Below are 26,064 nucleotides of genomic sequence, written 5' to 3' on the forward strand. Positions count from 1 at the left end.
TGAGGTCAGGATTGAACTGTTGTTACTAGAGCTGTGAAACAGCAACTCTACTCTCTCTGCACCATACCTTTGGAAAACGTCTTAGAGACCAGATCAACAAGCCACAGATTTAGATCTGATGAAAGGTCATTAACCTGAAACAGTAACTCCGCTGCTGGAAGAACATGAAACGGCAACCATTCCTCCCACTCCACAAATGCTACAGGACTTGCTAAGTATCTCCAGCATTTTCTCCCTATAGGTCAGATTTTCATTACCTGTAGACCGTTGCTTTTCTACTCTGTGCAATGATCAATCATACAAATCACAAACACGAGGAAATCTGCAGATGCTGGAAGTTCAAGCAACGCACACAAAATGCTGGTGGAACGCAGCAGGCCAGGCAGCATCTCCAGTCGACGTTTCGGGCTATCAGCTGGCATTGATTTGATTTGATGCCGACGAGCGCCGAAAGGTGGCGCTAGACACCGCAGCCGCGCTTCCTGTGAGTTGCCGTCGAACGTCAGCGGCCTGAGCCGAGGGCTTGCGCACTGGAGGGGGAAAGATGGCGGATGAGGAGGTGGTGAAGGAGCCGAGTGACGGCCGAGGGGAGTTAGCCGGCGTTTGGCTGGAGCCCGAGCAAGTAGTCAGGGTGAGCAAGCGAAAGAAACCAGCGGGCATGATGGTTGTTAACGACTCAGAAGTGTTGGCAGCGACTGGTTGCTGGGATTGGGAGTAGAAAATCATCCGGGGGACGGGCAGAGAGGGTTTGCGGGGAAGGTAATGGTAGGGTCGGGGCTAGGCGGACGGGCAGGGGGGAGGAAGGATCGGAAGGTCGAGGCTGGGCAGTGGAGAGAGGACAAGAGGGTCGGAACCAGGAAGTTGTGGGGGAGGGGGTCGGGACCGTGGAGAAAGGAGGTGATGGGGAGGGGGGGGGAGTGTCAGGACCATGGGGTGGCAGGAGGGTCGGGACCTAATGGAGAGGGGAGGGTGAGGAAGTGGGGTTGGGAATGGAGGGGAGGTAGAGGAATTGGGATTGCGCGGAAGAGATGGGAGTGGGGCGAGGGTTGGGACCGTGGGAAAGGGAGGGGTGGCAGGAGGGTCGAGACCTGATGGAGGGGAGGATGAGGAAGAGCGGTTGGGAATGGGAGGGGATGTAGAAGGATTGGGACTGTGTGGAGGGGAGGGGTGGCAGAAGACTCTGGACTGGGTGGAGGGGAGCAATGCTGAGCAAGGTTTAATGTTGCAGACTGTCGTCGTCTAGTTAACTGTGGTTTATTAAAATAGAGGACATTCTGTGGATTAGAATGTGTGGGTTAATTTCACCTTGTAATTCCAAAACTCAACACTTTCAAACAGATTAATGTGTATGTGAATTTGATAATCTAAGAATTTTTCACTTACACATATGACAGTGTATGTGTGTCAGGTGGCTGGGGTCACCTAAAGCTATGAGTACCCTTAAGAGGGAAACCAAGAGGACAAGTGGGCATACGATAGCTTTGTCAGATAAAGTAAAGGAGACAGGTAAAAAATTCTGCAAGTATATTAAGAGTAAAAGATTAACTGGGGAATAAATAGACCTTGATGATCAATGTGGTTGCATTTGGAGTCCCAAGAGATGGTAGAGGTGTTCAATGGATAAATCTCATCTGATAACTCTTGGAGAAGGTAAGGAATTAAGGAATATATTAATGTTTTGGAGCATATCCATATTTCAACAGAGGAGGAGCTGGTGGATAAATCCTCAGGGCCTGATCAAATAAATTCCAGAGAGGAAAAAAAATACTGTGTCCCTGACAGAGATACTTGCAGCATTGATGAGGTTCCAGAAGATTGGAGAGTGGTGAGGGGTGTGCTTTTATTTCAGAAGGGCTGCAAAGATAAGCCAGGGAACAGGCTGTGCAACCTAACATCAGCGAGAATGTTACTGCAGGGATTCTGCAGCATAGGAGCTGTTTTAATTCAGTTTGTTTTGAAAAGGTAACAGAGCATTGATACAGGACAGTATATATTTTAGCAAGGCCACACAAGTCTATTCTGTAATGTAAGGATTCATGGGATCCAGGATAAGTGCTCCCGTTAGTTTCAACTTAGCTTGATAGAAAGACAGAGTCTGGTAACGCAGGATTGTTAATCACATTGGAGGCCTGTTACCAGTGATGTGCTACAGGGACCAATGCTAGGCCTGTTGTTTGACATTTGTATTAATGATTTGGATGAGTGTTAATATGATTAGTACATTTGCAGCTGACACCACAATTGTTGGTCTAATTCACAGTGAGAAAGATTACAACAGGCTGAACTGGGGAAGTGGGCCAAAAATGGCAAGTAGAACTCAGGCAAGTGATAGGCATTGTATTTTGAAAAGTTGAACCAGGGCAGCACTTGGTTCCTGAAAATTGATGTAGAAAAGAAAGATCGAGGATACAGGTACATAATTCCCTTAATGTCATACACAGATAGGTAGAGAAGGTGTCTGGCATGCTTGCTTTCATTGATTGGGGTGTTGAATCCAGGAGTTGGGGCATCATCTTGAAACTGGACAAGTCATTGATGTGACCACATGGAAGATTATGCTTAATACAGTACTGATCACTCAGCTATAGGAAGGATATCATTAAAATGGAAAGGGTGCCGAAATGATTCACAAGGATGTTTCCAAGATTAGGGAATCAATAGATCTTGAAGATCAATGTGGCTGCGTTTGGAACCTCATGATATGATTGAGATGTTCAATGAATAAATCTCACCTGATATCTCCTGGAGAAGGTAATGGAAGCTAAGGAATTAAGGAATATCGTAATGTTTTGGGTAGACTGGGACTTTATTACTTGGAGTATCGAAGTTTGAGGGGGTGACTTTGTTTAAGTATGAGAAGGGGTTTACCAGCACATGCACTCTAAGAATTAGAATGCATGTGCTATATATAACAAGAAGCTGGAAAAACTTGGGTTGTTTTCTTGGTAGCAGCAGAGGCTGAGGGAAGATCTGATCGAGATTTACAAGATTCTGAGAGGCATAGATAAAGTATACAGACAGTGTTTTCCCAGGGTTGAAATGTCCAATAATGGAGGGTGTGCATTAAAAATGAGAGGAAGAAAGTTCAAGAGAGGTGTGAAGGGCAAGTTACTCTGACTTTTGGCATTTGGATATACAGTCGGCCCTCCTTATCCGTGAGTTCCGCATGCGCGAATTCAACCAACCGCGAATCGAGAAAACCCGGAAGTGCTTTTCCAGCACTTGTTGTTTGAGCATGTATGGACTTTTTTTCTTGTCATTGTTCCCTAAACAATGCAGTATAACAACTATTTTACATAGCATTTACATTGTATTAGGTATTATAAGTAATCTAGAGATGATTTGAAGTATACGGGAAGATGTGCGTAGGTTACCGTGGATCGGGATCGGGAAAAAATCAGAAGTTCTCTTACAATGTAAGCCTGAACAGGTACATCCGGTATTATTTAGCATCAGTTAGTCAAACGTTTGTCTTAGTTAATAATATATATATATAATATATATTTTACCATTCTATGCATATAAAACATTTAAGAACGTATGTTTCAGCGCCGGGCTCGGGAAGTTCCTGAGTTTGATCCGGTGACAGACCACTTCCGAGTGCGCTCTCCTTCCGTGCCTGGTTGATGTGGAGGATCAAAAACCCAAAACCCCATAATTAAACCACTGCGTTGCTTAGTAACAATTGTAGCTTTCATTGGGGCAGAGTCTTTCTCGCTTTATCCTTTAAAATTGTTCCGATTGTTGACCGATGTAGCCTAATGCTTTTCCAAGGACCGATGGTGTTTCACCTCTTTCCGATCGCTTTATTATTTCCACTTTATTTTCAATTGTGATTATTTTCGTGAACAGAAACGCTGCGATTCAGAGCTCGGCTGCCGGGTCCTAATGTCCACCGCACTGAGACAGGTTCAAATAAGGTCTGGGGTTCCGCTGGGTCCTAAGGTCCACTCGATTAAGACAGGTTGAATAAGGGACTTGAGCATCTGCGTTTTTTTGGTATACGCGAGGGGTCCTGGAACCAATCCCTCGCGGATAAGGAGGGCCGACTGTACTTTTAATCAGTTCCTGTATCTCAGCATTCACTCCATTGCCTGATCTCTTATCCTCTGATTCCTATAATATCCAAAAATGCATTGCTCTCAAGTAAAGAATTCTGAAAGTTTGTAATCTATGGAGTGAGTACATTTCTCATAGCAATTCATAACAGGAAGAGTTTGTGTCCCTCCCTCTCCCCCCCCCCCCCCCCCACAACCTCAATGGTTCTAGAATCTCTTGAGAAGAAGTGGGCCTATTGATATTTACCCTGTTGATCCTTTTCTCAGTTTTTTTTTCTTGTATCAATGAGGTCATCTCTTGTTCATCTAAACTCTTCTGTGGTTATAGGGTGCTTTTATTAATCTTTCCTCATAGGACAACCTCTTTCCCAAAGGAATCACTTCAGTAATTTGATACTATGTTAACTCCAAGGCTTCCCATATCTTTCCATTCAAATATAGTACCTTTAATTTGAACTTTTTTCTTTATTTTTAATTAACTGCTGTTACTGAAACTCTCCTTAACTTAATCTGGTTAACATATTGCTGCTTTATCATTTAAATCTGTAAGTTTTCCCATACTCGAAACCCTTTAAAGTGTCATCTACAACCTTTATTAAACAATTTACCAAAATACGTAGAGTCTCTGTTCTAGTGTAGCAGCACTCTTCCAGTACTTTATGTTAGTGTCCTGTGAATTGAAATCCTTCTCCCAAGTTGTTATTCTTTCATTCAAACTTGTACCAATCTCCATGCTGTTAAATTAACAATACTGACATTACTGTCAGTGAGACTTTTTAAATTTCAGCCCAAGCTTCAAGATATATCTTGAGGAATCTCATTCTTGATTTTATCTATATTGTTGATTTCTACATTGACCTTGACAATAGGATCCTTCAATGACAGAGGAAGAAACCATTCTGCCTACCTAGCTGTCAGGGAGCAAGCTTTTATTTCCATTCCTTTCCCTCATTTCCTTATAATCTTGCAGCCCGTTATCTGAGGCTGATCAATTCCACTTTGATTCTTTTTGCCATTAACCCACACAGTGAATTCTTGGGATATGTGAGGAAACTCGAACACCGACAGCAAACTGGTACAGTAACAAAGAGAATGTGTAAACTCTGCTTCACTCTCCCATCCTTCCATTCCAGCCCACTTATGTCATGGGTAAATAGCAGCAAGCATGTAAAGGAATATTTCTTTAACATTGGCACCAGCAAGACGATGTGGTCATTTCGACCTTCCTCTCAAGGAAGTGTCTATTGTAGATATTCTTTTTCTTAGTATTTTTTATTCCGAACTAGTCTCTGATATCCTTTGCTCACATCAACACATGGCAGGAAGTTTTGTTTTCTATATTCACAATGATTTGATTTATTTGATAGTCTGTAAGATTACTGAAAGTTATGAAAGTGCAGTTTATTAGGCGTTTCTTTTGATTTTGTAACCACTAAGCATTAGCTTAAATTTGAAATACTGTAAGTTATGTAATGTTTTGTAAGTACAATCCAAGAATATCCTGCATCTATTTCCCAGCTGGATCATTATTTTTGTATATGAACTCAGTTGACATTTCACTCCATTTGAGTGTCTTCTGTAGCAACTCTCCCCTTCTCTTTACCTGTTAACCTCAGAATGTTTCTTCTTTCAAGCATTTGGCCAACTTCCTTCAAAACAATGATATCAAGGCAGTTCAAAACAGATTGGGTTTTAGAGGGGAATATTTGTCCTGTTAAGCCTGACTTGGAATTTTGAAGGCATATTTTGATTCAATTTTTTGAAAGAAATTTTGGATTGATTGTAAGAATTGCCTGCTTTCTCTGAATTAGTGAATAGAGGTTCATTGCTTAGTCCTGGGCAAATAATTTGTTCTGGTAACTTCATCAATTATGTGGGAACTTAAGTTATGTTACATTTTATTTTGACTGTTAACAGTTGATTGGTGAATTTTAAATGGGTAAACTCTGCTCATTGTTTTGGGGGTGTGCGAACGGATGAGGATTAATCCATTTTATTTTGTAAGGAACTGTATCTCAAATACACTGATTAATAGTTTTTAGTTTTAAAATAGCGAATGAATAAAGGCTAATGCTGTGAAACCGTTGAGGTTGGGTAATGTTGCATTCATATGACATATTTAAATTACAGGTTATTTTAAAACATGTCACAAGTCAGCAGTTGTTTATGTGTGGAAACAAGTCATAGAACACTATAGCACAGTACAGGCCCTTCAGCCCTCCATGTTGTGCCAACCCATATAATCCTTAAAAAAAAAGTACTAAACCCACACAACCTCATAACCCTCCATTTTTCTTTCATCCATGTACCTGTCCAAGAGGCTCTTAAATACCCCTAATGTTTAGCCTCCACCACCATCCCTGGCGTCATTCCAGGCACTCACAACCCTCTGTGTAAAAAAAAAACTTACCCCTGATGTCTCCCCTAAACTTCCCTCCCTTAATTTTGTACATATGCCCTCTGGTGTTTGCTAATGGTGCCCTGGGAAACAGGTACTGACTATCCACCCTATCTATGCCTCTCATAATCTTGTAGACCTCTATCAAGTCCCCTCTCATTCTTCTACTCTCCAAAGAGAAAAGTCCCAGCTTTGCTAACCTTGCTTCATATGACTTGTTCTCCAAACCAGGCAGCATCCTGATAAATCTCCTCTGCACCCTCTCCATAGCTTCCATATCCTTTCTATAATGAGGTGACCAGAATTGAACACAATACTCTTAAGTGCGGTCTCACCAGAGATTTGTAGAGTTTCAACATGACCTCTCTACTCTTGAACTGAATCCCCCTGTTAATGAAACCTAGCATCCCATAGGCCTTCTTAACCACCCTATCAACCTGTGCAGCGACCTTGAGGGATGTATGGATTTGAACCCCAAGATCCCTTTGTTCATCCACACTCTTAAGTAACTGACCATTAATCCTGTACTCATTCTGCTGGGTAGTTTTGAAATATGGTGTACAGAGGCTCCCATAAACAATACTTCCTCATTTTAAGGAATAAAGTCAGGACCTATGGAAATTCCCATGTTTATATTATGGAGGAATTTACACAAGTGAAAAAATAAATACCGTGGCAAAGATGATCCATTTGTATTTTTAGATGAAAGAAGGGTTAAATTGGTAAACTATAATGTGAAATGGTTTAGGTCTCAATTACTAACTATCTGCATTAATTTAGATGTAGAGCATTGTTTAAGTTAATTGATAATACAAAGGTAATAGTTAATAGCTTTGAGGGCCTCATTCAGATTGGGCACAATCGGGTATCTTATCTATGCACACCTAAGAAATTGTTTTGCTTTCTCCTAATTATGTTTCTTGTGTCCTAATCATGTAACTCCACCTCAGTGGCAGATGTTGTCTTAATCTTGGCTCAAAGCAATTCTTCAGTACTGCAGTGGGTTGTTGCTTTGGCTTATATCCTCTGATATATGGTTAGGAGCTTTGAGCCATAATTTTGAGGGCTACAGTCCATTTGCTTATGGTGAAAATTCAGCCCACAACACACAATTTTGTCTTCGTGTTTTCTTATTTCAATCACATTCAATAGAAGCAAATGTAATAGTTAGTGATTGGTGACGTATACTGTATTTTAGTTATGTTAATAAATAATTGATTATAAAGGATTAATTGTATTCAAGCCCAGCTAATGCAGAAAGTTGGATGTCTATCCACCTTTAATGATAATGAAACCTACAATAACGGTTTCATCCATGGGATGGATTTTTGGGTACTGAATTCAGACCACCTTACAGAATGATATATTGACTGGTACTGCATCATTCATCGTGTGGAGCAGAAATTCTGCATTGAATTCAGTCTTTTCATGTTTGTAGTGCTCACCCTTCAAGATGGGCAATTTTCTTATTTTTAGTGGGTAAAGGGAGGAGGAGAAATGCTTAGCTATTTGACCACGTGGGTATCACACACAAAATACTGGAGAAACTCAGCAGACCAGGCAGCATCTAGGAAAAGAAGACAGTTGACGTTTCAAGCCGGAACCCTTTGGCAGGACCGAAATGTTGACTATACATTTTTCCTAGATGCCGCCAGGCCTGCTGAGTTCCTCCAGCATTTTGTGCGTGTCGCTCAGATTTCCAGCATCTGCAAATTTTCTCTTGTTTGTGATTGACTATGGGTATAATCCTTTTGTTCATTTTTGCAATTCGCAGCTTTTGAGTTCCAGTGAGATTCTTCTAACTCAGTGTACCCTAATGTTTTTAGTCCAAACACCTTCATACTTGCCAACACACCTCTTATACTTTCCAGCTCCCCATAGTGTAAGAACATACCTACCATATGTTAACAGGAGAAAAATTAATCTGCTTAAAATTTTTGTCTTTAACCCTAGCCAACACAATACCTTCTATCAATGTGATCCTTGAGCTTGATGGTTTTTAGCAAGAGTTGAAACATGTGGTTCAAGTTGTGACAGCAAAAGTCTCAAGTCCCCACATGTAACAATGTCCAAGCGGTTTCTGTTTTTTTGTGAGTATCTGGTTCACTGCACTGAAGCCTCTTTAAACCAGGTAGGAGGATGGAAATACAATGAAGAGTAATTTGGCTCTTCTTCAAAGACCAGGACACTTTGTATGACAGTGTAGCCACGTACCACAAAAGCCATAGTTTTTGAAAAGCATTTTTGCTTCATCATTCTGAATGTTGATAACTTTTTCTTGCAAGCCTTCCTGTTCTTCTGCCTTACAAAGAAATGGGTTAATTACCCAGACTGGAATTTCGCTCAAACCATTGAATTGATTCTGAAATTCCTTCAGTAACTGCAGGTATAAGCAGTTCTCTTGCAAATCACCATTGTGAAAGAGTGCATTCTTCTCCAATGCTTCACCAGAAGTGGACACTGCACTTTTTGCCTGGACTAAATTGAAATTCTGACCCTTCAGTTTCTTATTTAGAATGTTCATTATGTCATACAGATCAGCTAGGTATGCCACATCTCCATGTGGATGTTCAATCTTGTTTCCCAAGCTCTTGTTGACTTTGAGCAAAAATTCAACCGCAGTGTCAAAAAGATCAAAGAAACATTTTAAGCAGCCTTTTGACGGCCAGTGCACTTCAATGTGAAGAAGTGTTCAAGCTCTTCATTGTTATCCTGACATAACTAGCAAAATATTCTGCTGTTTAATGGATGAACTTTAATTTTGTTGATAGCAGATACTACAAGAATCAAGCTTGAAAAAAAGTTGCTGGCTGTGATTTTTGGCTGCGTGATGATGAGTTACATAATGGATTGCAAACAGACATGAAATTTTTTTAAATAAATGCTACCCTGGTACCCTGGTACATGGTACCCTGTCATATGTGATGCTCCACTTGTTGCACAGGAAATCATGTTCCTAATTGGAATACTTTTATCCTCAGTGTACGTTTTGAGTTCATCGTAGATTGATTCTCCAATGCCCTGAGTAGCCTTTTCGGGGTGTCTTTTACCGAAGTGTTCCTGCAGTCTTGGTTTCATGGTTTCATTAGACATTACAGTATTACAAAAGACACATGGGGTGTCACTGATTGCAGCAGAGTAAAACCATACTCCAGGTATGTAACATTGTATTGACACACTTACTGTAGTTTCTTAGCAGGATTAAAATTCAAGGCTTCAGTCTAAAAGAGATTGTGCCATACATATATATCCATCATTAACAGGGCTAAATTAACACAAACTGGGAATGCCTAATGGATGTTGAAAATAGCAGTGAGTTGACACAGATGAAACAATGATAGCAGTGAGGCAAAAATGAAAATGAAATGGTCGTAACAGTGAAAATTACATTGGCAAGGATTCAGATTGGAATCTGAATTAGTCAGGATAGAGCTGGTGTTTGACAAGTTACCTGTGTACTATTTCAGTTGGCGCAATTGACCTAAGGTCTCAATATGACAAAGATGGTTCTTGATCGTATGAAGCTGGGGTTGGCAGGTTCACTGGCTTTATTTCACCGTTTGGTTCTGGCCAGTGCTGTATAGTTGTGTGACGTGTTTTCCGTAGATCTGTAGAGAAAGTTGAGGGGGTATATTTGACTTACCAACTGTTAAATTGCATGAAATCGTTCTGTGCCACGAGTAAAGGGGAACTGTTGGGCACCCAATAATGTCTGTCTGGTTGGTAAGGTCGGATTGCAGAGTTTCAGACACATTGTGACAACGAATGCACACCGCCTGCAGAGCTATGGTTGTTCCAGTGCCTCATCCTTTTACTTACTAGCAATCGGTCAGGTCTCGTGCCTCAAGTTAGGGTGCTACTTACTGTCGTCCCCACCCCCCAGGAATCCTGAAAGCCCCCTTCCGCCCGGCAACTTCTATTTCCCCCTTAGGACATGTCCTTAGGACATGTAACTGCCCCCTTGGGAATCACTGTTCTAACTTCTTGATGTGGCTAGTGACAGGTTTTTGGGGAGGAAAATCAGGGAGCAATAGAAGAGAGGGGACTCAAATGGGAGGGGTTTTGAAAGGTGGGACTTGTAGAGGGTGGGGAGGGATTTGGAGACCATGGGTATGGGAAGGCAACCTTTGGTTGGAGGGGTGGTTTGGGGAGAGGACTGAGAGAAAGGGGGCTTGGAACAAGAGATTGTAATTGGGAGTAAAAGAAGAGGGAACAGGGCTGAGGGGGCTTTTGTCAAATGATTTCCTTTGAAGAGGGAGGAAGACAAACAACGGGCCTGGGGACATGTTCAGCACAACTTTGTGGGCCGAAGGGCCTGTATTGTGCTGTAGGTTTTCTGTGTTTCTGTTGCATATCTCATATGTGACACAGACAGAAGCAATGGACTCAGATGCTGCCCATGCATGTCACATTCTTCACTGGCCATGCCCTGTTGTGAAGCTGCAGTCTTTGTTTTCCACATGCGTCGTGTGATTTCATAACTATCATGATAGAATCATAACATTGCAAAGATAATTTTGAGCTGCAGTACTCCTGTGAGAGATATTGCACAGAACTCTGATTTTATCATTTTTGAATCTTTGCCAGATCTGTCCCTGAAGGCAAACCAATATTAATATCTCCACTATAAATTCCTCCTCTTTTTTTTTCTTTTCACAGAGGTACTAAACCCTCATGGAGTCTAATTTTAGGGTCTTTCATTTTAAGAATGAGTTTAAAAGAATGAATTGTGATGAATATGAGTTTGGACTTACCTCATACTCTTTAAAGCCATAGCCCTTGCCACATTTCATCTGTGTGATGTGTTGCAGTCAGTCTGCTACTCATATAGCAGATTGATATGATATTTCAACAGGTTCGCAGCTCCTATAGGAATGAGTTTGAACAACCCTAGTAGTCTGGCTCATATCTTCATGGTTGCTGCCTACAGAAAACATGTGATAATTAGAAATCAGTGTCCAATCTCCTAAGTCCAAGCTGAAATCCTTAAAAGTCATGTTCAGAATAAAATAACTATTTTGTTAACTTCCCTTCTACTTTTTACATTGATTTTTCATGTAGACATACTAACACACATATATTCACTTTTATTTACATGATGACCTGTAGCTAAGGATGATGGCAGAATGGCAGAGTGGGGTTAAAAGCTGTTGCACAGGTTGACTGTGGTTAAGAAGGCCTTCATCAGGCATGGGATTGAGTTCAAGAGCCGAGAGGGTTATACAGCTATATAGGACCCTGGTCAGACCCCGCTTGTTGTACTGTGCTCATTTCTGGTCACCTCACTACAGGAAGGATGTGGAAACTATAGAAAGGGTGCCGGAGAGATTTACAAGGATGTTGCCTGGATTGGGGAGCATCCCTTACAAGAATAGGTTGAGTGAACTTGGCCTTTTCTCCTTGGAGCGACAGAGGATGAGAGGTGACCTGACAGAGGTGTATAAGATGATGAGAGGCATTGATCGTGTGGATAGTCAGAGGCTTTTTCCCAGGGCTGAAATGGCTAAAATGAGAGGGCACAGTTTTAAGGTGCTTGGAAGTAGGTACAGAGGGGATGTCAGGAGTAAATTATTTACGCAGAGTGGTGAGTGCGTGGAATGGGCTGCCGGCAGCTGTGGTGGGGGCGGATACAATAGGATCTTTTAAGAGACTCTTGGATAGGTACATGGAGCTTAGAAAAATAGAGGGCTATGGGTAACCCTAGGTAATTTCTAAAGTAAGTACATGTTTGGCATAGGTTTGTGGGCCGAAGGGCCTGTATTCTGTAGGTTTTCTATGTTTCTATGTAATGTGCTGATTTCAAAATGCACGCTTTGACAACCAAATACATTAATCTTTTTACTGTTTCCTGTGCTATCCTCTATTCCTTAATTTCCAGATATCTCCATATCATTTGTGAAGAGGAGAGGCCATACTGGATCTGGTATGAGGTAATGAGCCAGGTTGGGTGTCAGATCTCTTGATGGGTGAGCACTTGGAGATAGTGACCACAGTTCCCTGACCTTTACCATAGTCTTTGAGAGGGATAGGAGTAGATGATATGGGAAGGTAATTGGAGGAGGGGGATTTACGATATTGGGCAGGAAATTTGCATACATATTCACAATTTATGCTCCAAAGGAATGCACAATGGAAATATGGAAGTTTAGGAAGCACTTGTATAGGGTATGGTTAGATTTGTCTCATTGAGGCAGGGAAAGGATGGTAGGTGGAGGAGCTATGGTTGACAAGAAATGTTTAGGAAGTAAGGATCAGACAAGGCTCTAGAGAACTACATCACTGTAGATGTGAGTGCAACTGGGTGATAGTCGTTGAGGCACCTTGCCCTGTTCTTGGGTACTGGTGTAATTGATACCCTTTTGAAGCAGGTGTGAACATCCAACTGCATGCACTCACTTTCTGGCTGGCACAGATTTTCAGTGCCCAAGCAGATACACCATTGGAGCCTTATGACTTGCGAGGGTTCACCCTCATCATAGATGTTCTGGTATAGGCCTATGAGACAGGGGTCACAGGGCTACCAGATCCTGCAGGGATTTGCATGTGCAGTTTTAATCTCCCTTTCAAAGTGTGCATAAAAGGTGTAAACCTTATCTGGAATGAAGCATCACAGCCATTTATGATAGGTTTAACCTTGTAGGAAGAAACAGCGTGTAAACCCCGCCAGAGTTACCATGCTTCAAGTCAAGTCAAGTTGCTTTTTATTGTCGTTTCAGCCATAATTGCTGGTACAGTACATAGTAAAAACGAGACAACGTTTTTCAGGACCATGGTGCTACATGAACAATACAAAAACTACACTGAACTATGTAAACCAACACAAAAACTACACTAGACTACAGACCTACCCAGGACTGCATAAAGTACACAGAACAGTGCAAGCATTTCAATAAATAATAAACAAGACAATAGGCACAGCAGAGGTCAGTAGGTTGGTAGTCCGATGGCTTGGGGGAAAATCTGTTACATAAATAAACAGCTGAATGGTGACATCCGGGATTCTGTCTGATTCCATCTCTAACTTCAGTTGGAATTTTTTTTGCTCTTAAAGTAGCCTCATGATGGTGTTGCTCAGGTGTTGGTATTGGGACAGTTTCTCTTCACGTATGTCAAATGACGGAATTGTTGGCTTTGTGGCCAATTTTGAAGATGATACAAAGATGAGTGGAGGGACAAGTAGTGTTGAGGAAGCAGGGAGTCTGCAGAAGTCTTTGACAGATTAGGAGAATGGGCAAAGAAGTGGCAGATGGAATATAGTAAATGGAAGTGTACGGTCATTGACTGGTGGAAGGAATAAAGGCGTAAGCTATTTTCTAAATGGGGGAGGATTCAAAAATCTGAGTGCAAAGTAACTTGGGAGTCCTTGTGCAGGATTATCTGAAGGTTAACTTGCAGGGTGAGTTGGTGGTAAGGAAGGCAAATACAATATCAGCATTCATTTCGAGAGGATTAGATTACAAGAGATGGATGTGATGCTGAGGTTTTATAATAATGCATTGATCAGATCGTACTTGGACTGTTGTAAGATGGTTGTGAGCCCCTTATCTAAGAAAAGATGTGCTAGCATTGGGGAGGGTCCTGAGGAGGTTCTGGGAATGATTGCAGGAATAAAAGGGTTATGCATGTTTGAGCATTTGATGGCTCTGGGCTTGTACTTGCTGGAGGTTAGAAGGTTGAATTTTGAAAGGCCTAGACAGTGAATGTGAAGAGGATATTTCCTGTAGTGGGTGATTCTAAGACCAGAGGGAAATCCTTTTAGAACAGATTAGGAATTTCTTTAGCCAGAAGATAGTAAATCTATGGGTGAGGAGGTCAAGTCATTGAATATATTTGAAGTGGAGATTGATAGGTTCTTGATTAAGGGGGTCAAAGGTTACATGGAGAAAGCAGGAGAATGGGGTTGAGAGGGATAATCAGCCATGAGTGAATGGTGGAGAAAACTTGATAGGCCAAATGGCCTAATTCTGCTTCATGTCTTGTGGCCCCTCATGATGCATCACTTACAATCCCTAATCGGACAATATTTCTTAAAGTGCCTGTAATTCTTGTCTTCAAAAATTTGCCCACCACTGAAGTAGGACTCTGTTCTAGGGGTTTCCTAGGGTTAGTCCTTCTTCCTTTCTTGAACAAAGTCATAATATTTGCAATTCTCCAATCATCTGGTATCACTGTGGCCAGTGAAGAAGCAAAGATAATCGCCAAACATATAGCAATCTCTTCCCTGCTTCCTGTAGTAACCAGGGGTATATCCCATTTGGCTCCAGAGGCTTAACTATCCTAAAGTTTTTCAGAAGTTCCTGCATATCCTCTTTTTTTTCAAGTATCAACCTGTTTTATGTTGTCCTCAAAAACACAAGGTCCCCCTCAATGGTGAGAACTGGAGAAAAATATACATTAAGGATACCTCAATTTTTTCCTTTATTTTGCATTTTTTGCACTAATTTATAATTTTTTTAAAAAGTGAGGTAACATCAGAAATCTGATGCAGAAGGAAAGAAGCTGTTTATAAAACATTGAGTTTGTGCCTTCAGGCTCCTAGACTACCACCTTGATGGTAGCAATGAGAAGTAGACAAAGAAATCCAATCTTTAGAAAGAAATGAAATCTGATCAGAAAATGTGATTCCTTGTTGGGTAGAATTAAGAAACTGCAAAGGTACAAAGGCCCTGATGGGAGATATATACAGGCCCCCAAACAGTAGCTGGGATGTGGGGTGCAAATATTTTGTAATATAGTGTGGACCATGCCCTTCTAGCCCACTGAGCTCTGCTGCCCAGCAACCCACCAATTTAACCTTGGTCTAATCACAGGACAATTTACAATGACCAATTAGCTTACTGCCTGGTATGTCTTTGATTGTGGGAGGAAACCAGAGTACCTGGAGGAAACTCAGTGTTCACAGGGACAGGCAGTGCTGGAATTGAACTCTGCAAGAACTATAATAGTTTAGCAGTCAAACTGTTGATAAAAATTGTAAGAGTTAAGGCACAAGCACTGATTCCTGAGAAACATCTGCTTATTCCCACTTTGTTTCAAAACAACTTCTAAATCCAAGTTAGTAAATTATACAAAGCTTCTTGTAGCCTGTCCTTGTTGATCAGCCTCCTGTATGGGACCCCAACACTTTAACCTTTCTGTCATCATTCGCATTGTTTTATTAAGAAGAGAGTGTAGAAACAAGCAGGAGTTTGCAGGGCAAATACAACAGTTTGGATAATGGGAAACATTTAAGTTCCCACTGGGTTTGATTGTTCATCTTTGAAATGTGGGTTCAGGTCCAAATGATTAGTCATTACTGAATTGATCAGTCATTGGTTGTGTGGAAATAAAGCAAAAACAGTGTTTGAAGACACAAGACTGCAGTTGCTGGAATCTGGAACAAAAATTAAACTGCTGGAGGAACTCGGTGGATCAAGCAGCATCTGTGGAGGCAAAAGGATAGCTGACATTTCGAGTTGAGACCCTGCATCAGCACTGAGAATGCAGAGGGGATTTGTGTAACAGTAGCTGTAGGATGTGCATCATGGGAAATTGATCAGAAGAAAAGGATTTGCCTAAGGAATGACTTGGCTAGCTTTGTCATTATGATAAATGAAGGAATTGAGCTCAATCCAGAGTGAGAATTTAAAAGAATTTGATATGTAAAATGATCAAAATTGTTTATTTATTGACATCAACATTATGTAAATAATGAACAAATTAAGTTTTGCTCATGCCGTTTGAACAAAATAATCTTGCTGTTCACTTATGATGTATCTGAGACTCTAGTTCTATTATATTGCCATACAAAGTGGTCCAACAAACTCGGTTAAGCCAGCAAGATAATCAGACTGATCTTCTGAGATTTGCATGGCATTGCCAGTAAATAAGCCTGTGACAGGCCCATTCTTGTTTGGAGACTGCCATTATTTTTCTGCTCAGAAGGGCTGATTCTGGCACTCAGAGCTGTGATGGTAGGTACATTGTGGTATTATGGCGGTGCACTTGAATGCAGTGGCCACTCTTTGGTGCACTGAACCAAGCTGGAACTGGACAACTTGCCATCTATTCTACAGTCATGCATTCAGGGACTTGGGCTATATTTTGGTTGTTCTTTGACTGTTTTTCTGAAATTATAACCATATGTGCTATTTGTGCGATGTGCTGTTGGTAATTTATTTTGCACCTTGGCCCTGGAGGAACACTGTTTTGTTTGGTGATATTCATGCATGGTTGAATGATAATTAAACTTAAACTCATGGGGTTCATTGGTAAAACGTACTGTGTTAATTTGTTTTTGCATATGCATACTGTATCTTAGATCATCTATTTTTAAAAAAAATTGCTTACTAGAATACTGTCAATAGGTTTGACTGACTTTTGGATTATTGTGGATGTTGAGCTTTCGAAGTAGAAAGCCTGGGTCAGCATGTCAGCTTCTATTAGCACAGCGGACCACATTTTCAGAGGGATTAATTGTGGAATAATTGCCTAATCAATGGCTCCAAAACTGCTACAGTGGTCCGTGAATACTTTACAGCATCTTTACCCTTATTATTGAAAAATGCCATATGAAAGTTTATTTTTCAGATATGTTGCAGTTTGGGAAATCAAACCAGAATAAAACTTGTACAGTGAACAGTTGGCCCCGGAGAAGTGTTATGGAACAGAGGAGTTCAAGTACTGTACAAGGTTTTCAGAAAGCAGTATCACAGTTGACAGGGTGGTGAAGTTTGCAATAGGCAAACTGGCCTTTATTGGTCAGGGTACTGAGTATACAAGTTGGGACATTATTTTATTTAGAGAAACAGCACAGAACAGGCTTTTCTGACTCAACGAGCTGTACCACACAGCAACCCACCTATTAGGCACTAGCCTAATCACAGGGCAATTTACAATGACCAATTAACCTACTAACTAGTAGGTTTTTGGACTATGGGAAGAAACAAGAGCAACCGGAGAGAAAATCCACGTGGTCATGGAGGGAACATATAAACTCATTACAGTGTGCTGCGAACACACAGAGTACTGTGTTTAACTTTTGTCACTCTGTTTTAAGAAAGACACAATTAAACTAGAAGTAATGCAGAGAAGATACGAGAATGTTGTCAGGACTTGAGGGCCTAAGTTACAGGGAGAGGTTCAGTAGGCTAGGACTTTATTCATTGGAACTGATAGAAGTGTAAAAAATCATGAGGGGTATAGACAGGGTGAATACTCAGTCTTAGTCCCGGTGAAGACGAATCAAGAATAAGACGTAGAAGTTTAAGGAGACTAGAAATAATTAATAGGAACTTTAAGTAATTTTAAAAATGAATATGTATATATGGAATAAACTGTTATGGGAAGTGGCTGAGGGAAGTATGCAACACTTAAAAGACAGTTGGATGGGACGTGGATAAGAAAGGTTCAGAAGGATGCAAGCCAAACACTAGCCTGAATGGGCAACTTGGTCAGCACAGACCAGTTGAACCAAAGGGCCTACTTCTGTGCACCACAGAGTATAAGGCCAACAGACACAGAACTGGGCAGGTAACTCTCTGCTTCAATGTCTGATGGAAACTTATCACTGATTTTTTATTGTTGCTGGTTAAAAATGGCAATGACTTGCACTAGTGTGGTGTAATCTTTACTATAAGTGGTTCAAATGGTGATGCAGTTTAGTTGTGGGTATTGAAATCATTCTTCCCAGCAACGCCAACAACCCTGGGTGGGGTGACAGACCTGTGCGAGAGAGTTTTTAAAGTGGAAAAGCTATTGCACTGGGGCATTTCCGCTCTCTCTAACTTGGAGGTCCAAGTCCACTGGTACAAAATAGTCGTCACAAAACGGGACTTGGTTGCAGTAGATGACCATGGCATCTTCTGTGCCTTGTCATGTCCTTTGCTCTCCACGAAATGTTGCAGAATTGCCTTCCTGCCAGTTGGATCTCATTGTTTATCTCATCCGCCCAGTCTGCCAGAGCTGACCTCACATGCTAGGACAGACATATTCCTTTCTCACTGGGGGATGAGGCCAGCTGGTTTAGCCTACCTGCAGAAGCGGTGTACTGGGTTGCATGCAAACAGCTACTTGGAGCCACAGGTGAGAGCTGAGTGTCCAGTGGGGACCAAAGGTGAGTGAACTTCCCCAGAATGGACAAGACAAGCCCCTTCATCAGATGTGCTACCCCTCCCTTGACATCCCATACACCCCCTACATTCATTAAGTTCCATATCTATACACTTGATATGAATTTGCTATTTTAATTAAATCTGCTATTTCATGCACATCTGCTCTCACCCCATCCTCCCGCCACCCCACTAGGGATAGGGTTCCCCTTGTCCTTACCTACCATCCTACCAGTCTCTGGGTCCAACATATAATTCTCTGTAACTTCCAACGGGATCCCACCACCAAGCACATCTTTCCCTCCCCTCCCCCTTTCTGCTTTCTGCAGGGAGCAGGGATCACTCCCTACGTGACTCCCTTGTCCATTTGTTCCCCATCCCTTCCCACCAATCTCCCTCCTGGCACTTATCCTTGTAAATGGAACAAGTGCTACACCTGCCCTTACACTTCCCTCCTCACCACCATTCAGGGCTCCTGATAGTCCTTCCAGGTGAGGTGACACTTCACCTGTGAGTCAGGTGGTGTGATATACTGCTCTGGTGCTCCTGGTGCAGCTTTCTATATATTGGTGAGACTCGATGCAGACTGGGAGACCGTTCTGCTGAACACCTACGCTCTGTCCGCCAGAGAAAGCAGGATCTCCCAGTGGCCACACATTTTAATTCCACATCCCATTCCCATTCTGATATGTCTATCCATGGCCTCCTCTACTATTAAGATGAAGCCACACTCAGGTTGGGGGAACAACACCTTATATTCCGTCTGGGTTGCCTCCAATCTGATGGCATGAACATTGATTTCTCTAACTTCCGTTAATGCCCCTCCTCCCCTTCTTACCCCATCCCTTATTTATTTATTAATCCCTCTGCCTCTCCCTTTCTGTTTTTTTCTCTCTCTGTCCATCACTCTCTGCCTGTTCTCCATCTCCCGCTGGTGCTCCTCTCCCCCTTTCTTTCTCCCTTGGTCTCCATGATCCTTTCCCTTCTCCAGCTCTGTATCCCTTTTGCCAATGTACTTTCTAGCTCTTAGCTTCATCCCGCCCCCTTCTGCCTTCTCCCATCATTTCGGATTTCCCCCTCTCACTTTCAAATCTCTTACTATCTTTTCTTTCAGTTAGTCCTGACGAAGGGTCTCAGCCCGAAACGTCGACTGTACTTCTCCTCATAGATGCTGCCTGGCCTGCTGCAGTCCACCAGCATTTTGTGTGTGTTGCTTGCTATTTTAAAACTAGTTTAACGTGAGCACTGGAGCTTCTCCCAAATCAGCATATCAAAAGCCTGGATTTCTATACCATGAACTAGCTGCTGTATCTCTTTACTCCTGTTCAGATTCTTAAATCATGGCAATATTCTTCATCCTGTTGATACTGCTACTGTGCTTGTGATGATTGTAACATTTCTACTTATCTGATTGTTCACTACTTGCTCTAAACTAGGCAAACTTGTAAATCTTGTGATGACCCATCACACTAAACATTTTCTTTATTGCTCTTTTACTAATTTGGCATGTCTTCTGGATGTCTTAGACAAGTTGGAAAATGGGTAAAAAGGTGGCAGATTTTGGGAAATGTATGATGCATTTTGGTAAAAGGAACTATTATCTAAATGGGGAGAAGGTTCAAACATCAGAGGTGAAGAGGGACTTGGATCCTTGTGCAAGACTCGCAGAAGGTTAATTTACAAGTTGAATTTGTAGTAAAGAAGGTAAATGCAATGTTGACAAATATTTCAAGGGGAATAGAATATTAAAAATAAGGAGATGATGCTGAGGCTTTATAAGACACTAGTCAGGCTGCACTTGGAGTATTGTCAACAGTTTTGGATCTCCTATCTCAGAAAGGATGTGTTGGCATTGGAGTGAGTCCGGAAGAGGTTGACGAGGATGATTCTGGGAATGAATGGGGTTTACATATGAAGAGTGTTTGGCAGCTTTGGTCCTGTCCTCACTGGAATTTGGAAGATTGCAGGGGGATCTCATTGACACCTGAATGTTGAAAGGACTAGATAGGGTAGATGTGGAGAAGATGTTTCCTATGGTGGGGGTATCCAGAACTAGGGGGCACAGCCTCAAAATTGAGGGGCAACCTTTTAGAACAGAGGTAAGGAGGAATTCTTTTAGCCAGAGAGCAGTGAATCTGAAATGCTGTGCCACAGATTGCGGTGGAGGCCAAGTCCATGGGTATATTTAATGCAGAAGTTGATTGTTTCCTGATCGGTCAGGGCATCAAAGGATATGGCAAGAAGGCAGGTGCATGGGGTTGAGTGGGATCTGGGATCAGCCATGATGGTATGGCGGAGCAGACTCAATGGGCTGAATGGCCTAATTCTGCTCCTATGTCTTGTCTTATCTCAGATCCTATTGCCTTTCTATTCTCTTTCAAATTGCTTCCCAATTTCATTCCATTTCTTTGTTGATTTCTGAACTTGGGCAGAGTTGATTGACATTGGCTTCATCTTTATCTAGCCTTAAGATCCCTCACTTGTCAACTATTTTATTTATTCTGTCCTCAAACACTTGTAGGGTATTAATATTATAGATTTTCTGTATAACTAGCTCATGTAGGTTGCTGCTCTTTTATATATTGTGGTACTTGTGTTGTTGTAAACCTGATCCTATCACTTATGTTTTCATTCACTTTCCTCCCTTGTTTAATAGTTTTATTGTTAATCCTCTGTCTTTCAAAGTGAAATTACATGATTTCAAAGGCTCGTGTATTGTCAGTATACAAATCTGAAATTATTCTTCTCCAGGTAGCCATGAAACCATGAAAGAAAAGAAAATCATCAACCCCAAATTCTTTCTCCCTAGCACAAAAAAATAAACTCAAACTGAACAGCCACATCGACCATGAAATCCCCCTCGCCTGCACACATAAAAATGAGAATGATCATGTGAAAAATGTAGAATATATTAAAAAAAAGACTAAAGAGTCTTTAGTCCCTATCAAAAACACAGAAAATCTGGATAACATTCTCTGGGCCCAGTGGCAGGCTTTTCCCCCTCTATAGCAAAGCGATCCCACCAGTGATCCAAAGGCAGGTAGCCGATAGTCACCTTCCGCATTTGCCTCAATGTTTCAGTCTCCCTCGTCCTTGGTCCTACATTCCAACTGACAGCAATTTCAGAGATGGATTCGCTGATGTCTTCTGCCTCTCCCACAACAGGCAGTTTGCAGTGATCAAGGTTGTACTGTTGCTCTTGCCACAAAAACACACCTTGATCAGTTTTTTCCTCCCAGACACACTGCCCCTTGGAAATCCTTTGGCAATATATTACCTTTCATCATTTTTCTAGCTTACCTCCACTTGCCTCTTAAATTTCTTGTTATTTGTCACCTACCCAAATATCATTAATTTTTCTCAGTTTCTGGCTGTCTTTCCCTCTCAGCCTCTATACCACCTGCTGTCCTAAATTCATCATGCTCCCTGCCTCCCCAAGTTTGTTACTATCATGTTTATGATTAATCTCTCCCGACATATACCATTGCATATTAATGGCTGCCCATTTGACCTTATTATATCCATTGCCTCATTCATGGAGAACCATTCCTGATCATGTTCTTGAATGGTCTACCCACCAAGATCTCTCCTCATCCCAATCCTTTTGTCTCAGAATCATATTATCGTTGATGTGTTGTGAAATTTGTTTTGTTGCAGGAGTATAGTGCTAAATAAATTACAATTAGAAAAATGAATAGTGCAAGAGAGTCCATGAGGTAGTGTTCATGGACTGTTCAGAAATTTGATGGTGAGGGGAAGAAATTATTCATAAAATGTTGAGTGTTGGTATTCAGACTCCTGTACCACCACCTGTAATAATGAGAAAAGGGTGTGGCCTGGTTGGTGATAGTCCTTAGTGATGGATGCCAGTTTCTTGAGCTGCTGCCTCTTGAAGTTGTCCTCAGTGGTAGGGAGGGTTGTGTATATGATGGACTGGTTAAGTGTGCAACTCTCTACAGTCTCTTTTGATTCTGTAAATTGGAGCCTCCATACCAGGTGGTGATAAAGCAGTCAGAATACTCTCAACAGTGCATTTATAGAAATTTGCAAGAATCTTTGAAATACCAAATATGAAATTCTTGACAAAAGTGGCTTCTGGTATGCCTCCTTTGTGATAGCAACATTGATGGGTTAGCAGTGGAAAGGATGTGCAGCTACAACACCTCAGGGGATGTTGGGCCCAACGGAGGCCTGGTCTGTGTTCTCCCCAATTTTTTCTGCAAAATCTCAGCTATTAAATCCTTTTCTCACTCTACACCTTAATATTTTGGAAGTTAAACTGATTCTTTTTCTTCCTGTACGACTTCATCTTGTTTTGATTTTTTTGAATGTTTCTGGTGAGAGACGAACATATCCATTTTTGTTAGTGGAGAGTGAGTATGTTTCAGGGGCACTCAGTTGATTGACCATTAATGTTAGGTAGAGATTAATAACAATGTTTTGGATGAGCTCGCATTCTGATGAAGAGTATTTGATCTGAAGCATTAACTGTTTCTCTTTCCTTAGATGTTGCCTGATGTTAGCAAGTTTTTTTGTTTTTACTTTGGATTTCCAGCATCTGTAGTCTTTTGAATTTTCAAGTTCTAATGCATTTCATTTTCAGGAATTGAGTGTTGCTGGTAAAGCCAGCATTTATTACCTATCCTTATAGTCTTTGAGCTAAGTAGCTTGGTGGGTCACTTCGGTCAACTGCTGGTACACTTGGTGTCACATATTAGCCTGACTAGGTCAGGTAAGGTTTTCTCCATATCTCAGATATGTGCTGATTGCTTAACTAGCCACTGTAGTTCATCCCTTAGTATAGGAGTGTTGCTGGTGAGTCGGGGGCAGGTATGCAAAAGAAAACAAATTACAGGGAAATAAGATGGCACAGATAAAATAGGATATGGTTTTCTTCGATTTGAGTTCAAGAGTATTGAAGGAGAAATGAACTCGGACCAAATATGTGAGTTGAAGGTAAATGCATACCTGTTTACCATTTAGCTTGAGTATTTGGCTGTGGGTTATGGATGTGCTGTTGACACTTAAACACACATAACACCAGCCCACATGTGCTTATATTTTTTGTTATGATAGTTAAAGTAGGCAATGATAAATATTTTAAAAAATTTGTCTATGTTGAATCTGCTATTAATGGCAATTTGATGGATTAATTATTGGATTTATTCAGCAAGAATATATTCAACAAATGAGGTTGGAATATTCAGTTGATGAACATGAAACCTGAGTGAGTACTTGGTATAAATGATGGCAGTGGAAAGTTTTCACTACAGCTGACAATTTTATTTTGTCTTGCAGATTTGGCAGGAAGGAGTTGATCTGTGTTCTGGAATATACCGATACTTTATGGAATATGTCCCTCCAGTACGCTATTCAGGATCGGAAGCCAAGTTACCTGAGGAGGAACAGGCCTATCATGTGATACTCCAAACCCTGGAATGGTTTCTCTTTGGAGAGTCCCCCGAAGCTGGTTTTGCAAAGCTGGAACAAAATAATACTTCACAACTATGTGGCCGAGTTTTCAAAGGAGGAGAAACCACATATTCCTGTCGGTGAGAAGTCATGTAAATTTAGCACCTCACTTTACCCTGATTACTTTTCATGTTGATTTACATATGGTTTTAACCATCTTTTGGCCAACTCTTTTAACATTTGTGTTTATTCCAACAATTTGAAAGAAGCTGCGGTACCATTAATTTGGAAAAAGAAATAGGTTATCTATTATATTGACTTATTGTTATCACAAGTATGAAGGAAGTAATTTAGAAGTATAACCATTGTTTAAGATATTCCGTAGATAGTAAATTTAAAATAGTTTTGGGAATGAATATGGAGCCATGTCTCAGGAAGATGTATATTCCGTGCGTTTACCATCAGGATAGTAATTCCATAAATAATGTAGAGCTACCATAATCAATTCTTAACATATCAATGTCAATGTGCCTCTGTATGATCTTGTTCATCTGCTTTGCTGATGTAGCAACTTGAGTACATAACACATGTTGATGGTAAAGAGTAATGTGAATAAGGAGACTTTGCTTTTATATTTCAGGGCAAATGATATCCTTTGCCACACCAGAAGTGTAGTCACTGTTGTGTTTTGGGAACAATGCCAATGAATTTGCATGAGTAAGATTCTATAAAGATCGGCAAAATGATAATCTGTTTTTATGATTTGCTCAATCACTGGGGTGACCTTTGTTATTTTGAAGTTTGTCTTGGGACTTTTTAATGTACCTGAGCATCCCATAGGTCTCAATTTAACATTTCAAAGCAAGGAGATGAGTCAGCGATGTAGAGCAATTGGGACATATCAGATGATGAACAAATTGAATAGCTTTCCTTCACAAGTCAGGAACATTCAAGTGGGATAGATGTGAGTGAATAACTGGACACTGCCACTCTTAAAACTTGTACTTTAAAACCAAAAGTGGGGCTATGCTACTGAAATCATTTGCAGTGATCGAGTGCTGCGACTCGTGGATCGGCAGCAAACCCTTCCCTTACCAATGAGAGAGAGAAAGAGAGAGCAATTCGCCGAGTACAGGGGCTTCTGGTTGATCCTCTGTTCCCGATATTCCACTTTCTCCTGCAATGTCTCATTTGGCAGCACTGGCATAGAACTGGCTTATGCACAGGGCTGCAGAGCCTCGGACCATGAAGGCGCGCTCATCTTCTAGGCCACGCACTTGGGATATTGAAAAAAGGCCACTTGGTGAGCCCCAGCAGCAGGAACCGTTACCATAAAGAACCACAGTTTGAGTACAGCTGTACGTCAAGGGCACTGACAGAACCCATCCACCTTGAAAAGGTTAAAAAAAAGAGGCATTAAATGTAAAAATTAAGCTGCTTCCGCGGATGAGCTCAAAGAAGCTATCTAGTGCCATTGTAGCTCTGCTCACAACCCCTTTGCTGTTGAAAGGGTTATGGGAGCTGCACTCTTGAATTTTAAAGGAGGTTTGTTTATTTATTTATTTAGGATTGCAACTTTGAACAGGCCCTCCTGGCTCACCAAGCTGCACCACCCAGCAACGCATGTAGCCTAATCACTGGGCAATTTACAATGACTAATTAACCTACTAAACAGAGTGTCTTTGGACTGAGGTAGGAAACCAGAGCACCTGGAGGAAACCCACGTGCAACTGGGAAAGGACATGTAAATTTGCTTACAGAGAATGCCAGAATTGAACTCTGAATTCCAACAACATAAGCTGTAATGGTGTTGTGCTAACTGCTACGTTACAATGGCACCCAGGTGTTGGGTTAGAAAGCTCCAGGATTTAGATCGTGTTGATGTAGGAAAAGTGAAACGTTGCCAAGTATGTCAGTATGTCAAATATGGGTATCCTACTGTTAGAACTGTGGTTCCCTTCCCTGGTTCCCATTCCATGGGTTGCTGGGCAGTCCCCTCTTATTAGATTCCTTCAGTACTTTACCTCTTTCACCTATTCCTTTACAGCTTCTTCATCCGCAGTCCCCCACCCACTCACCTTCCCCCTCTCCTGGTCTCACCTATCAC

At 41.4% G+C, this 26,064-nt stretch overlaps 1 protein-coding gene across 5 annotated transcripts in view; it reads left to right on the forward strand.

The window, feature by feature from the left end:
• The first annotated feature begins 516 nt into the window (after nt 1-516).
• ubr1 (ubiquitin protein ligase E3 component n-recognin 1) overlaps nt 517-26,064 on the forward strand; it is a 299,112-nt gene continuing 273,564 nt past the window's right edge. For 2 of the 5 annotated variants that reach the window (XM_073040481.1, XM_073040482.1), the window contains exons 1-2: nt 517-631; nt 23,844-24,097. In XM_073040481.1, coding sequence (XP_072896582.1) covers nt 545-631; nt 23,844-24,097 — 341 coding nt within the window. In that variant the 5' untranslated portion in view covers nt 517-544. Of the gene's footprint in view, nt 632-1,249; nt 1,651-23,843; nt 24,098-26,064 lie in introns of those variants that run through there. The other 3 variants (XM_073040484.1, XM_073040485.1, XM_073040483.1) reach the window with 2 other exon arrangements.

This window comes from Hemitrygon akajei, chromosome 3 (assembly GCF_048418815.1).
Source record: "Hemitrygon akajei chromosome 3, sHemAka1.3, whole genome shotgun sequence".
Taxonomy (NCBI): domain Eukaryota; kingdom Metazoa; phylum Chordata; class Chondrichthyes; order Myliobatiformes; family Dasyatidae; genus Hemitrygon; species Hemitrygon akajei.